General features: G+C 70.7%; 2 protein-coding genes across 2 annotated transcripts in view; one reads left to right on the top strand and one right to left on the bottom strand.

Annotated features, from left to right (window-relative positions):
* Positions 1–144: 144 nt before the first annotated feature.
* Positions 145–10,070, bottom strand: CHLRE_03g171424v5 (uncharacterized protein). The gene is made up of 8 exons (XM_043060886.1): positions 9,754–10,070; positions 9,215–9,376; positions 6,817–8,874; positions 5,535–6,725; positions 5,078–5,385; positions 4,467–4,779; positions 4,029–4,160; positions 145–3,773 (listed from the first exon to the last, which is right to left on the bottom strand). The coding sequence occupies exons 1-8, from the start codon at positions 9,823–9,825 to the stop codon at positions 1,305–1,307; spliced, it is 6,705 nt and encodes a 2,234-aa protein (XP_042926015.1). The 5' UTR covers positions 9,826–10,070; the 3' UTR covers positions 145–1,304.
* Positions 10,071–10,170: 100 nt separating this feature from the next.
* CHLRE_03g171461v5 (uncharacterized protein) overlaps positions 10,171–10,888 on the top strand; it is a 6,651-nt gene continuing 5,933 nt past the window's right edge. Inside the window, exon 1 of the mRNA XM_043060887.1 lies at positions 10,171–10,752. Within this exon, the coding sequence (XP_042926016.1) occupies positions 10,263–10,752 (490 nt within the window). The 5' untranslated portion in view covers positions 10,171–10,262. The remainder of the gene's footprint in view (positions 10,753–10,888) is intronic.

Here is a 10,888-nt window from a genome sequence, read left to right on the forward strand (position 1 = left end):
CCAGGTTGGGGGCCGTTGCTGGCCGAGCTGCATACGCCTCACCTCTGAGCGAAACTGCGTCTGCGGCCGAAGCCGCCGAACCGAGGGCAACAGGCGCCCGGTGTGTGGTGCGAGGACTGACGAAGAGGCTTAGGCGACACACAAGTCAGAGAGCTTATACATCTGCGCAGACCAGGGTGTGTAACGAGGGATAGTGGAGCCGCTGCGTGCATTCATCCCGCACACTCGCATCACAATCTGCAGCCTCCAGCAAATGGCTATTGCTATGCGTTGCCCAGCACGGCACAGGTGCACAGCAGCGGACGCTTTGCCAAGAGACGCGAATACGGCCCCATCCGCCACACGAGCTAAAAGTCTACTGTTCTACTCTTTTACAGCCCGCGTCGGCGTCACGGGTATGTACAAGAAGATACAAGCCCCAGTACGGCCATACGTACACCCATGGGCCAAGCCACAGCCGCGCTGGTTCCCGGACGGCACCCATGCATTCGGGCCGCCACGCACATGCTGCACACACACGTGGCCGCTACCCGCTGCGCCGTGCCGTGGCCGTGCACCTCCCCCACGCTCCAGGCAATAACGACACACAGCCCCGATTGAGTTCGTGTGCATGCTTGTTCTTATTGCGCAGGCCATCGCGATGTCATAGCGATATCGCGATGTCAACAGCTCACACGGCAACCTCTCCGCCACCCGCGGTGCGCCGCCGCTGTCATGCGCCACCCAACGCCAGTTCATTTTATAAGGGCCCGATGTGTGCCCACATGGTTATAAACACGCATACTACCGTCTGCTGCAAGAGTACCGGAACTGGCGCATGCGGCGCCACCGCCGCCACCACTACCTGCCACCTGCTGCATCATCATCATCGTCATCATCATCATCCCAAGCAACAGACACAGACCACGCATGCACCCAGGCACTATCACATTTCCCAACCTCCGCAATCACTTGCCCGCGCTTTGGATCCAACCCACACACCCGGCAGCACGCCAGGTGCTCCCAGCCGCACACGTCAAGCCAAAACAGTGACAGCGCTCAATCGTCGTGCCCCCACGGTAGAAGAGCATTTCCTCAGCAAACAGCAGTGGACACAAAGAGTTCTCGTTCGTCTTTCCTTCGTTCGCTTTCCAACACCGCCGTAAGCCACTGCCAGCATCGGCCGCTTCTCCGGGGCTCGTCACGTGTATGCGGTCACACACTGCGACAGTGCCAAGCCGCTCGCCTACCGCTTGCACGCGCTCGCGCCCTTGCCCTGGCACACGCCGGCTGCTCACGGCACCGGCCCTCAACACTCACTAAGGTCACAGCACGTCATCATGGTACTCTTTGGTTAGCGGGCCCCCGGCCGCGGGCTGCTGCTTCAGCGGCCAGTACTGTGCAGGCGGCGGCGCGCCGTGCATATGCGTGTGCAGCTGCTGCTGCTGCTGACGCGCCTGCACACCGCCAATGCCGCCTCCACCACCATCAACGCCGCCGCCGCTGCTGCCAGCTCCTCCGCGGCCGCCGTGCAATTCATAGCGCAGCTCCAGCGGCGGCAGCGCGCCGCCACCAGCACGCGCCCCGGTCGCTGTGGCGGCACTGCGCGCCACCGGCGGCTGTAGCAGCTGCTCCTCCAAGTGTTGGTGCGGACCATCCAGCGGCCGTAGCAGCAGCCCGGCCGCGTCCCGGGGCAGCCGCGCCGCCAGGCCGTCGGCGGCGCCGCCGCGGGCCAGCTGACGCAGCAGCGCTTGCGTGTCCGTGTCCGACAGCTCGTCCACAGCGGGCCGGAGGGGCGACCGCGCCGCTGCCGCTGCCCTCGCCATTGGCGATGGCGACCCGTAGACGCCGCCGCTACCTGCCGCGCCGCCGCCGCCGCCTCCTGCCACACTCGCACTGAGCCTGCCGCCCAGACCCCGCGGAGCCGGCTCGCCACCCAAGGCGCTGCCGCCAGGGCCCGCGTGTGCGCCTGCGCCTGCAGCGCCGCCCAGGTCAGTGACACCGCCTAGCGGCCTCAGAGCCGGCTGGTTATGGTGCTGGTGCTGGGGCTGCTGCGGCAGCAATGGCGCCTGCGGCGCGCGGGGGGCATGCCCCGCACCCAGCGGCTGGTTCTGCAGCCATTGCCCGGCCGCGCCGCCGGCTGGGCTGGCCCCCGCACCCAGGCCACGGCTGGGCAGCGGGTCCTGCGGGTGCCGCTGTGACGGCTGCGGCGGCTGCGGCTGCAGCTGCGGCTGGCACATAAACGGCGGCGGCACAAAGAGGTCATCCCGGCCGCTGCCACCGCCGCCGTAGCTGCGGAGCTGGATGTCCAGGTCTGCATCGAAGTCTGCGGCATGGTCGTGGCCGGGCGGGCCGCGCGGCGCGGGCCGTGGCGGCGGCCACGCCGCTGCCGCCGCGGCGGCGGCGGCGGCGCCACCTGGGGGTCGGGACAGCTGCAGCCGCTGTTGCTGCTGTTGCTGCGGCTCTGGCGGGACGTGGAGGAGCGAGGGACCCCGCGCGTTGAGGTCCAGGCTCGGCACCCGCTGCCGCTGCTGCTGCTGCTGCGGCTCCTTGCCGCGCTGCAGCTGTTGCCTCAGCTGCTGCTGCTGCTGCTGCTGCTGCTGCTGCTGCTGCTGCCTCTGCCGCACCTGCTGCTCCTCCACCGCCTGCCGCCGCTGCGCCATCTGGTCGAACAGGCCTTGCGTCGCGCGCATCACCGCGCCACCGTCCGTGTCGTCCCAGTGGAGGCCGTGCATAGCAGCCATCGCCGGCGGCGGCGGAGGCGACGGCGCCACGCGCGGACGCTTTGCGTGTGGTTCCTGGAGCCCTCGGCCGCTGAGCTCACCCTCGCCCTCGCCTGGCCCCCAGGCGCCGGTGCCCGCGCCCGCGCCGGCGCCGGCGCGGTAGAAGCCCGGCGGTAGGTCGGCCCAGTTGCCGCCCGCCCCTGAGGCCCGGTGCAGCCGCTCCTGCTGTTGCTGCTGCTGTTGGTGGTGGTGCTGCTGTTGCTGCTGCTGTTGGTGCTGTTGCGGAGACGCGCGCTGCGCACCGCTGCCGCCCGCGCGACCGCCTGCTGCGGCGGCGACGCGACCCGCCAGGTGTCCCAGCTCGTCTGAAGGCCTGTGCATGCCTGGCGGCCCCAGGCCCGGACCAAGGCCCGAACCCGGGCTCGGGCTGTGGCCGCTGTGCAGCAGGAGGCCCTCCGGCAGAAGCCCCGTCTCAGCTGCCGCCGCCGCCGCCGCCACCGCCGCCGCCAGGTCCGCATCATCGGCCACGCCGTTCAGCAGCCCCGCCGCCGCCGCCGCCGCTGCCGCCGACATCGCGGAACGCGGGGGCCGTATGCCGCCGCCGCCCGCGGCAGCGAATGGCGGTGCGGGGCCGGTGCCGCCATCTTCCGCCGGCCCCGGCCCCGGCCCCGCGGCCATCCGAGCTGCAAATGGGGCGCCGTCATGCGCGGCCGGCGGAGGCGACAAACGCCTCAATTCCGGGGCTGACCCGGGGTGCGGCTGCTGCGGCTGCTGCGGCTGTTGCTGTTGCTGCTGATGCGGATGCGGCTGCTGCCGCGGTGGCCGTGGCGACGGCTGACCCGTGTGCGCATGTGGCTGACGCGGCTCATTCACGCCCGCCGCCGCCGCTGCCGGCACGCGTATCTCCTCCGCCGCCGCCAGCAGCTCGTGCGGCACCTCCGCCGCCGGCAGCACCAGGATGGAGCCGCCGGGCAGCTCCACGCCCAGCCGCTGCGTGAGGCGCAGCACGGCGCTGCGCTCGCGCGGCGCGTGCGGCAGCACCGCCAGGAAGGCAGCCTCGGCGGGCGCGGACTGCGGAGGGAGGGAGGCAGGGTTGCATTTCATGATCAATCAAGAAAGGACGGGAGGGAGGGAGGGAAAGAAAGGACTGATGCATATTGGGTCCCGAATCTACTAGGGCAGATCGGCGGCGGCCCACAGCCCAAGCGGAAAAACCCCGATTCCTGACTCCCAGCCCCGGCACAGCACCCTGGATCTTTGGCACTGTGGCCTGCGGACACACGTGCGGTGAAGCCTGCCCCCTGCCCCCGCCGCCGCCGCACCCACCAGCAGCGCCGCCCGCTCCGCCGCCAGCTCCCGCGCGGCCTGCAGGTGGGTGTGCAGCGCCGCCACGCCCACGTCGCGCGACTTGAGCTCCGCCAGGTGCTCGGCCAGCGCCCGGACGCGACTGCTGGGCGGCTGCGGTGGAGGGGGAGAGGGAACGGAGTGATTAGATCACAAGTTTGCAGAGCCGACGTCCGGGGTTACGGTGCATTCTTGACAAATCAAGAAGTGAAGTTGTAACCCGGCACAGTGGTCCAGGCATGAATACGGTAGTAAGACGATAGAAGTGATGAACGGGTGCAGCGTTGCATGGGTGCAGGGGTGGGAGCGTAGGAACACCAGTCAAGTTTGGGGCGTCATTCTGAGTGGGTAGCCCCAGCCCCTCCCCTCCTCCTCCTTCCGCCCCAACACGGCAGCAAAACGCCGGCCACACACACGCACCAGCGACATGCTGGTGTGCTGTATCTGCGGCGGCAGATGCGGCCGCAGCACCTCCCACATTTCAGGTTGGCTCTTGCGCAGCTGCAGCAGCCCGCGGTGCAGAGACCCCAGCTGAGACCCGAGCACGTTGCAGGCCTGCTGCAGGTTTTCCGACCGCAGCGCGCACGCTGTAGCCGCGGCCGCCGCCGCCCCCTCGGCGCCGCCGGCGGACTCGTCAGGAGCCACTGCCGCGGCGGCTGCGGCTGCGGCGGCGGAGCCCGCGGGCGATATGCCCTCTAGTTGGGCCCGCAGCAGCGCGGCCGACCTTGAGGCTCTGCAAGCAGACGGGCAAGGGCGGCGGATAGGCGTCGGTGGCCCAGGTTTTCGGTTTTCTGGGGCCAGCGGAAGCGTACGCACCCCACACACGAGACGCATACATTCCCTTGGTGGTTCTCCAAACACACACACACGCACACACACACACACACACACACACACACACACAAACACACACGCACACACGCTCTGGCGGCCACTCCAAGCCCTCCACCACGCCGCACCACTCCCAGCCCTCCGCCACGCCACGCCACGCCACACCACGCCACGCGACACACCACCCCCTCCCCACTCACGCCAGGCAGTCTCCCTGCAGCTTCATGGCGTACGACAGCAGCATGTCCGTGGCCAGCCGCGTGTTGGCTTCCACGTCATCTCCCGCACGCGCACCCGCACCCGCACCCGCACCCGCACCCGGGGACCGCGAGCCGGGCGCCTGCTGGGGCTGCGGTGCCGGCTCCGCCTCTTGCAGGGCGTGCGGCGGCGGCCGCTGGGCCGGCCCGGCGGCGGCGGCGGCGGCGGCGCTGGCGGCCGCGCTCATGCCCAGCAGCTGCGCACCCTGCTGCTGCTGCTGCTGCTGCAGCCGGGACTGCAGGTCCGCGACCTGAGGGACAGTGCGGCAGGCAGGGTTAGCCAGGCAGGGTCCATCAGTTGACACGTCCGGACGCGCCGAATCAGAGGCCGTACCGGTGGCCCGCGTCGCAGCACAGCGCCTGCAGGACCGGCAGACGCAATGATGCAGACCACGCCTACCTGCGCCTCCGCTGCTTCTCGAGCCCGCCGCTCCCTCTCCAACTCCTTCTCCAGCAGCCGCCGCGCCCGCATCTCTGCGGCGGCATCTGCCGCCGCCGCCGCCACGGCCGCCGCCGCCACCGCTGCGCCGCCACCAGCTTCCGGCGCCCCGCCAGCACCGCCGGCCGGCGCCCCTCTCCCCGACCGCGCCGCGCCACTTGCCAGCCGCCCCAGCGGCCCCGCGCCTTCCCCTGCGTCCAGCACATTTCGCCCATCGGCCGCAGCACCCGTGGCGGCCGCCGCCGCGCCGCCGCCGCCGTCCGCCTCGCCCCTCATGCCCGCAATGACCGCCGCCACCGCCTGCGCGGCGCCCTTGCGCACGAGCACCGTCCCCACGTCTATGTGCAGCAGCACGCTGGCACTGCCCACCGCGCCGGGGTCGCACACACCCGGAGGCAGCCCCTGCCGCTGCGGCCGCGCGCGCTTGCGCCGGCCGCTGCGCGGCTGCAGCTGCGCCGGCGACTGCGACGGGCCGCCGCCTGCGGCGGCGCTGCCGCCGATGGCCTGGCCTGGCGAGGTGTGCTGTGGCTGCTCCTGCGGCTGCTGGTCCCCCGCCCCCGGGTTCGGCTGCGGGTCCGGCCGCCCTCCGTCCAGCGCGCCCTGCGCCGGCGCCACCTCCGCCTCCGCTCCCATGCAGGGATGGTGGAGGTGCTTGTGCTGCGACTGCGGCAGCGGCGGCGGCGGCGGCTCTGGGGTGGGAACCGTGGGCGACGCCGCCGCGGCGCCAGCGCGTGCCTCGTCAGACGCGGCTCTGCGCGCGCCGCTATCCCCGGGGTCGACGGCTGGCTGCAGGACTTCCTGCGCCTCCCCCGATTCCGCGGCCGTTCCGTGCGGCCCCGCCGCGCCCGCCGCGTCAATGCCGGCAGTGGCGGTGGCGGCTGCGCACGGCACGATGCCGGCTGCCGCCGCGCAAGCGTCACAAGCAGCTGCCAACCCTGTGCCGACGCCGATGCCCATGCCGGTGCCGGTATCCATGTCCGCGGCGGCGGCGGCGGCGGCGGCGCCCTCGTGGGCCTCTGCGTCCGTCATCTGGACGTCCGTACGCCCCGCACTGGTGTCCGCCCCGTTGGCACCCTCCGCCGTCTGCAGCGGCTGCAGCGGCTGCGCCTGGCCCGCGTCCTCCGGCTCCACCTGCGCCCCGCTGCCGCCGCCCTGGCAGGACGCCGTTGCGGTGACAGCCGCCCCTTCCGCGTCCGCCTCCGCCTCCTCGCCCGCCCCCGCCCCCGCCCCGCCCCGCCCCCGCCTCGGCCGCCACATCTTCCCCCGCCCCTTCTGCCTCGGCCTCTTTCCCCGGCCCTTCAGCCGCCGCCTCTGCCTGCCGCGGCTCCTGGCCACCCGCCGCCTGGCCGTGGGTGCCGGCGCCGCCAGACCCCGGGTCCTCCGCGCCCGCCGCCGCCTCCCCGTCCTCCAGCTCGCCGCTCCCGCCCGCCTGCGGCTGCGGGTCCGCGCCCGCACCCCCAGGCACTGCCTCGTCACCTTGCGCACGCTCGGTCCCAGCCCGCGCTGCTGTGTCGGCGCCCGCCTGCATCCCAGCAGCCATACGGGCCCCAGCCCCGGCGGCTCCCGGCGCTACAGCTGCAGCTGCAGCTGTGGCTGCGGTTGCGTCTTTGGCTGCGGCTGCGGCTGCCGTCGCCTTCACCCGCCCCTCAACCGCGGCACCGCAGCCCTCCCGCTCGGTCGCCGGCGCGGCTCGTGCGGCGGACTCCGTCGGCAGGGCGTCGGTGCCAGCCCCCACCTGGGGCCCGAGCTGTGGGCGCACAGCCCCCGCCGCCAGCCCCGCATCCGCCACAGCCGGCGGCTCTGCCGTTGCCGCAGCCACCCATGGCTTGACACCAGCGCTGCTCAAGCCCGCCACGAACTCTGGATCTGATAGCATCTGCGAGAACCGTTTCGCAAACGACAGCGGGCGACCAGGCTGCACCCGCTGTTGCTCCTGCGGCTGCAGCTCCTGCCCGTGCGACTGCAGCCCCCGCGCCAGCTCCCCCAGCGGCGCCCCGACCGGGCTCTCAACCGGCTGGGCGGCAGAGGGCCCGGCGACGCTGGGGCTCGCAGTGCTACCCGCGTTAGCCTCAGCCCGCTGTAGCGGCACGGCGTGCGGCCCGGCCTGCAGCCCTTCGTGCGCCAGGCCTGCCTGTGCCGGCGCCTGCTGCTGTGCCTTCGCTGCCTGGTGCTGCGCCCCCTGCGCCTGGAGCGGGTCCGTGTCCCGTTCCTCTGCCTGCACATGCGACTGGGGCGGAGCGGCGGCATCCACGGCTGTCGCCACTGCTGCCACCGACCCTGACGCCCCCGCCTGCTCCTCGTCCTGCTGCTTTTCCTGCTGCGGCTCCTCCTCCTGCGTCGAGCCCAGCGAGTCCGACCCGGCGTCTGCCCCTCCCAGCCACCCGTTCGATGCCACGTGCCGGCCCGCCACGCCCTGCTGCTCCGCCTCATCGACCCCAGCCTCACCATCCTCCCCTTCCGCCACCAGCGGCTGCAGCAGCGCACTGACAGGCTGTGACTGTGGCTGCAGCGATGACTGGTCCCGCTCCTGCTGCTGCTCCACTGGCGGCAGGCGCTGCTCCTTCGCAGCAGCGCCCGCCATAGCGGCAGCGCACGCTCGCGCCTGCACCGCCTCTGCTGTCTCCTCCGCCTCGGCCCCGCCCTCCTCGCCCGCGTCCGAGTCTGCATCCTCATCCTCGTCCTCCTCCCCCTGCTCTTCCTCATCGTCCCCTTCTTCCTCGTCCTCGTCCTCCCCTTCTTCCTCCTCCTCCGCCTCCGCCTCCTCCTCCTCCTCCTCCTCCTCCTCCTCCTCCTCCTCCTCCTCCTCCTCCTCCTCCGCCTCCTCCTCCCCTCCCTCGTCTTCTTCCTCGTGCTCGTCCTCGTCTTCGCTCTCATGCTCCTCAGACTCCTTGCCCTCGTCCTCCTGCTCCTCGCCCACACCCACCTCCTCCCCCAATGTCAACACCAGGTCCAAAATCTCCACGTCCTGCGCGGCACTGGCAGCGCCTGTGGCGACGCCGGCCTCGCCACCCGCTGCGCCCGCCTCGCCGCCAGGCCCCTCCTGCCGGCGCTGCCGCTTTGCCGGCCGCTCCGCACTGCCGCTGCGCCCGGCACCCTGACCTCGCCCCTGCAACCGGCCTCGCCCCCGGCCGCGGCCCAGCCCGCGCCCGCGCCCGCGGCCGCGGGCCGCCGGGCTGTCGGCTTCTGCGCCCGCTGCCGCCCCGCCCGCCACCTCCGTGTCTGTCGCCGCGAGCTCCGAGTCCCTGCCGCCTGTCAGCGACTGCGTGGGGTCTGTCAGGAGCTGCCGCGCCGCGGCATCCAGCTGTGTGGCGTGGAGTGGGATGGGGTGGATGGTGAGTGGGGTGAGCGCGCCCCGAAGGCACCACGACAACAACACCCTGGTCAGCAAGAGGCCGGGCGGCCTAGCAGCGCAAAAGCCGCAACGATGTGTCGCACTCGTCCTCAGCCCTGGGGAACCCGCGTCCCTCGAGGGATTGCCATGCTGCGCCGCAAGCCTCCTGCACGCCTTAGAAGCCCTCAGCCACTCACTGAGAGTCTTGCCTTGCGCACCCACGCCTGAAGCCGCTGCATCAAAAGCCCAATCCCAAGCTGAGCTCGCTGGCCCCGCCCGGCCCGCCCCCGCTCCCCAGGTGCGCACCCACCTTGGCCCCTGTGGGGATCCAGGTGGGGTTCACACGCTTGAATGCGCCCGAGGCGCCCTTTATGGGCTTCCACTTGCGCCTGCCTCCCACGCTGCAGTCCAGGCGGTCGCTGTGCCGGTGCACCTCATCGTCGTGTTCGCTGGTCCAGCCGGGGTAGGTGATCTGTGCGGGCGAGGGCGCGGGGGCATTGCGGGGCGGAGCTTGGTGGTTGTGTGGACGGTGGGAGAAGGATTTGAGAGTGGTTAGGGATGTGGGTTGGGTAGAGGAGCAGGCGGCGCAGCGATCGATGGCGCGTGTGGCGGGCGCGGCTGGTGCGGCGGAGGGGGGCGGGGGGGGGGGGGGGGGCGGGGCAGGGCGAGGCAGGTCCCAGGGACGAAGCAGCCCACCCGTCGGTCAGTTATTGCTGGGGCACCCAGTATCACCCAGCAGTGCCCCATGACTATGTCAGGCTCTAGGAAGATTAGGTGCTCTGGACTGCACTTCGTCGCATTGTGACGAGCGGGCCCGGCCAGTTTTGCCCCTGGAACTCCTCGACTTACGCGGAGCATGTCGCCGTGAATTTCCACAATGCGGCCACAGTACCACGCAGAGTATTGCATAGAATAGACCATCGGCTTGCCCCCAAAAGGCACTGCTTCCTTATTGTTGGGCATTTTCTCCTATCGGCCCCCCAAATCAACCGTTTCCATGATGCAGACACATTCAGCTAGCGAACGGTAACGACTATGAGAGCCGTGGGAAGAAGCGTGTCCCGTGGAGTATCAAAACCCATGTTTTAGATGAAAGGAAAGGTTAAATTGTACAATTATATCGTTAGGTGGAAAGCTGCGGGCTCAGAAACAGCTGCGCGTCGAGGAAGTCAATTGCATCTGCGAGCAGTTTTTCACCGTGTGTCTCAATGCTGGTGCCTTGACCTCGACACAAGAGTAATTTCAAAATAAATTATCACAACGGACCACGGGTGGGATAATACTGAACGGAGACCACTTGCGTGTCGATTGTGGTTTGCCTTCGCACTTCAAGTGGCCTGCTGAGGCCCACCCCAAGGATGCAGGCCGAACTCGGGCTGCGGGCTGCACTGGCACTGGCCAGCGCCGCGCGCACACCGCGACGAGCCGGGACATGCAGCGCCTGGCGGGGCGCCGGCTCGGCAACGCCGGGGTCCACGTCGGCGTGTTGGGCTGCTGCTCGCCCACCTCCGGTCTCCCCCGCGCCCTACGCCAACAACTCGGCAGCAGCACGCTCCTCGGGCACCGCTAGCACCAGCGGCAGGTCCAGCACCGCAGCGGCGCCGTCGGCCCAGGGCCGGGCCACCGCCGCCGCCGCCGCCCAGGGTGCCCATGGAAGCCGCAGCACCGCCCTCAACAGCAGCAACAGCGCCAGCGCCAGCGCCAGCCCTGTAGGCGGCGGACGCCCCCAGGCGGCGGCTCCGCCTTCCTCTGTGCGCTCCGCCTACATACACCTGCCCTTCTGCAAGCGCAAGTGCTTCTACTGCGACTTCCCAGTGGAGGCCGTGGGCCGAGACCCCACCGCGCCCAGTGAGCGGAGCGGAGCGGAGCGGAGCGGAGGGGAGAGTTAAAGATACCAGCCCAAACTCAACCGAACCCAGGAGGGGAGGGAAGGGGAGGGGAGGGGAGGGTTGTAGATTCCAACCCAAACTCAACCGAACACCTT

The sequence above is a fragment of the Chlamydomonas reinhardtii genome, chromosome 3 (genome assembly GCF_000002595.2).
Source record: "Chlamydomonas reinhardtii strain CC-503 cw92 mt+ chromosome 3, whole genome shotgun sequence".
NCBI lineage: Eukaryota > Viridiplantae > Chlorophyta > Chlorophyceae > Chlamydomonadales > Chlamydomonadaceae > Chlamydomonas > Chlamydomonas reinhardtii.

Coding starts and splice junctions, on each gene's coding strand:
- CHLRE_03g171424v5 (XM_043060886.1), bottom strand. CDS start 9,825: ATGGTCTATTCTATGCAATACTCTGCGTGGTACTGTGGCCGCATTGTG. Junction 9,377..9,753: donor TTCACGGCGACATGCTCCGC/GTAAGTCGAGGA, acceptor TCGCCCGCACAG/ATCACCTACCCCGGCTGGAC. Junction 6,726..6,816: donor GGGAAGATGTGGCGGCCGAG/GCGGGGGCGGGG, acceptor GCGTCCTGCCAG/GGCGGCGGCAGCGGGGCGCA.